Below are 3,782 nucleotides of genomic sequence, written 5' to 3' on the forward strand. Positions count from 1 at the left end.
TTAATTCCCATTTTGCTTGAAAATCTGAAAATATCTACACATGTTGTAATAGCATGGTGGTGGTGGAGGGTGGGGGGAAGCCTGTCTCTTAAAAAGGAGACAGCTCAAATGGCTTGAGGAGGTCAGGTGAGCAGGTCGCTCTTGGCAACAAGTAGAGACTCTCTCCAAGGAAAGAAAGTTCTCTACAAAGCAAGACCTCTTAAGTTATCTTCCCATGTAGTATTGAAACTGGAGCCAGCCCCTACACAGTGAGGCTGATACCAGGCTGGCACCGCACACACACCTCATTGTTAATACCTCCTCAGGAGAGATTAGATCCCACATTCCTCAGAAGTTCTGAGCTCCGGAGGGAACACCACCAGCAGGCTCCTTCCACCCAGGCAACAACTAGCTACAGCTGATAAGTTTTCATTGAAATAACTGGAACAATTACACTGAGTCCCCACAGGGCTCTGTCACTAGCTATTAAGAGAGAAGCATTACACTTGCATGCTGTGGTGTCTGCAAAGGTGTGAGCCAGACAAGAGTAATTCAAGTCAAGTCTTTAGCTCCATTTTACATGCTTTTATCTATGGCTACGTGCCGTTGTGAACCAAATTCTTCACCTAAGATGTACTACTGGATTGTTTTACCTTATGTTTTCTTTTCAGGTCTTATCTAGTAAACTTGATATTTACACTATCTTGATTTAGGTTTGGACAAGTAACTAATTAATCTCTGACCAAAGATAGACTTGGGTTTGTTTGGTAAAATCTGTTGAGGTCATGGCTGGTTTTAATCATGCAGCTTAGTTAAAATGTTGAACACTAACAAAGATCTATGCTTTCAAGGCTTACCTTTCAATCAGAGTGCTCATTAAACAGCAAGTGTAGTTGTACTTGAATTCTGCAACTTCCCTTTTATTTTTTCTGGAATAACAGTGTCTGCAGGATTAAGTGGCAATAAGAATAAAAGGACAACACACATCACCTTTGCAGGAGCAAATCGTAAAGGGCCTAGATTAAATTTTAACCAGGGGTTATGTCCACCCTGATTCTATATCTCAAGGGGTTAGGTTTGGCTTTGAGAATAATAAAAGATGAGTTTGAAAAAAAAAAAGGACCCTATTTTAACATATGCTGTATTTGCTAGGAGGAGACAGAGTTAGTCTTTGAAAAAAATAATAAAAGACAAAGAGTTTAGCAGATGGGTAATTCCCAAATATGCAAAAATGTAAACAGCCAGGATGTGGGTGCCTATGGGTTTTTATCAAAGATGTAAGGCTGAGGCCAACACCAGTGCGTCCTCTTTGGCTAGTTTTAACACGTTCACAGTCACAATTAACATTCAAGGAATTTCCTTTTCACCCAAGTGTTTCTTTAAAAAGTACTTTATACCACAAACTAAAGTTCTAGCTGCCATCAGTCCTTCCCATACAAAAAAAATTGATGAAATCGCCGTAATACCTTTTTTTGAAAATGGGCTCGGACCACGTCAATTTCCCGGGGCGTTTGTTTTCCAGTATAAGGGGGCTCTCACCTCCTCCTCCTTCCTTCCCCTGAGAGAGCTTGTAATGGAGACCCAGCTTCCTCGTCCAGCAATACCCTCCACTTTCACTCCGGCGTCCCCCATCCTCCCCCTGCCCAGTCAGAGGGCTGCTGGCCGGCAAAAGCTCCGGGCCCACTCCCCACCGGGTTTCAAGTCCCTGAGCCGGCCACGCCGGAGTTCTTCAAGGAAGGGAGCGGCGGCCGTCTCCCCCTCCCACCCTGCTCCTCCTACACAAGGGATTCGCACACGGGCACCGAGTCCGAATCCTGGCTGTGCATGGAGCTCAGCCCTGTGTCCGAGTCCTCGTCGTTACCAGGGCAGCTCTTGGCCAGTCCGCGGGCCTGGTCCACCCACACCTCGGCGCAGGCCTGCGGCCCGGGGTCCCGCGAGGGCCCACTGGACACCGGAGTCCCATCGGGCGCTACCGTCAGCTCCAACGTGTGCAAAGTCTGGAGAAGGCCCTGGAGCTCGCGCTCCTTGCTGTCCCACTGCTGCTGGCTGTAATCCAAGTCCGACTTGACGGCCTCCAGGTCCGTGTTGAGCCGGAGCCCGATGTAGAGGCTGGTGCTGAGCTGCGTCCGGACCCGTTCGCGCTCCAGCAGCAGCTCACCGTCGAGGCCTCCCTCGGCCTCCGGGGGCTCCTCCCGCGCTGCGAGCTCCTCCTGGCGCCTCCGCATCCACCTCTGGTTCAGCTCCTCCTGGATTTCGGCCGAGAGGCGCTCGAGCAACTCCTCCTGCTGGGCCCTCTGCTCCTGCAACTGCAGCAGGTCGTCGCAGCGCCGGGCCAGCTCCTCCAGCGCGACCGCCTTCGCCTCGCCGTCCAGGGGCGGCGTCGTTGTCGTCGCTGCCGCCGGCTCGGGCTCCGGCTCCGGCTCCTCTCCCGGGCCGGAACCGTCGAGTTCGATCCCGGCACCCACCAAGTAGGTGTCCTGCACGTAGTTCACTCCATGTCGCCGCATGCGGTCCAGATGCACCTTGGCCTCGTAGCGGTCGATCTCGCGGTCCAGCTCCCGAAGCCGCTGCACCTGCTGACGGATGGTGTGGTCCTGGGAGAGCACCAGGTGCACTAGCGTCTCCATACGCTCCACCGAGGCGCTCTCGGTGGCCCGCGGCGACGACGACGAGCAGGACGAGGCGGCGGACGACGAAGTGGACGAACAGGGCGACGACGGCGGCTGCTGGCGCCGCCGGTTGAGCTTGGCCAGCTTGCGGAAGGCCTTGCGCACCACTCGTCGCTGCTTCTCCTGGGTCATGGCTAGGCTGGGCCGCGCTGGGGCCCCCCGCGCGGAGCAGGGGCGCTCGCGACTCAGCACGACGCGCGCCTCGGCACTGCGGGGACCTGCGTTGGGCAGCGACGCCTCGCTGCGCACCAGCACGAAGCGTACGTTCTCTTGCTCTTCGCCCCAGGCGGCCCAGAGGCGCAAGATGCGCGTCTTGTTGGGCAAGATGCGCTCAAAGCCCCGCCACTTCTCCACAATGCAATAGCACTGCGGGGGCCCGCACAGCATGCCCTGGGGCAGCGCCTCATCGTCGTCGTCCTCGTCGTCCTCGTCGAGGGGTTCCGGCAGCTCCCCTGGGCCTGGCGGGTCGCCGGCCGCCCCCCGCCGCCGGCTCCTCCGCTGCCGCCGTCGCCGCCGGCAGCCATCCTCCAAGAGCACCCGCACTACGTCCGAACAAGTGGTGCGGCGGGAGAGGCCGGACACCAGTTTCTCCTCCTGGCAGATCCACACGGATATCTTCTTCTCCGAAGGATCCATGGCGCAACCGGGACGCAGGTGGCGCGGGGGAAGCCGAGTCCCCTGGGGCGGCAGGGGCAGCAGGCAGCCCAGCAGCTCTGGAGGAAGGATTGGAGCTCAGGACCCTCGCTCTCTTCAGCACCGGCCCTTCTCCCCGCTCCGCACGGAAGGCAAGCTGAGGCGGTGCTCCGCCGGGACGGTGCGCTCCAAGAGCCGCGCGCCCGGGCTCGGGCTCCCGCGGCTCCGCCTCTGCCCAAGGTTCCCGGGGCCTCTGGGTTTTCCTCCTCCCCACGTGGCTCCTCCCCCTCCCGCCCCCAGCGCTGGGAGCTGCTGCCCGAACGCTGGAGGCGCGGAGCCCAGGCCCGTCCCTCTCCCGCGCTGCGGGCTTGGGGACTCTGCAGTGCGTCTGTGTAAGAGGGGGACTCCGGGACCCCTCCTCCGCAGGGCCTGGAGCCTGTGCCTAGGCGTGGATTAGCTCTGCGTCTCTCTCGGTCCACTGGCTCCTCTCCTTGGGTCTAG

The 3,782-nt window shown here is 57.8% G+C and overlaps 1 protein-coding gene across 1 annotated transcript; it reads right to left on the reverse strand.

The window, feature by feature from the left end:
• Positions 1–1,226: 1,226 nt before the first annotated feature.
• Positions 1,227–3,534, reverse strand: RASSF10 (Ras association domain family member 10). The gene has a single exon (XM_043482752.1). It carries the CDS (start codon positions 3,282–3,284, stop codon positions 1,755–1,757), a length of 1,530 nt encoding a protein of 509 aa, XP_043338687.1. The 5' UTR covers positions 3,285–3,534; the 3' UTR covers positions 1,227–1,754.
• Positions 3,535–3,782: the final 248 nt, after the last annotated feature.

The sequence above is a fragment of the Cervus canadensis genome, chromosome 11, assembly GCF_019320065.1.
Source record: "Cervus canadensis isolate Bull #8, Minnesota chromosome 11, ASM1932006v1, whole genome shotgun sequence".
NCBI lineage: Eukaryota > Metazoa > Chordata > Mammalia > Artiodactyla > Cervidae > Cervus > Cervus canadensis.

Coding starts and splice junctions, on each gene's coding strand:
- RASSF10 (XM_043482752.1), bottom strand. CDS start 3,284: ATGGATCCTTCGGAGAAGAAGATATCCGTGTGGATCTGCCAGGAGGAG.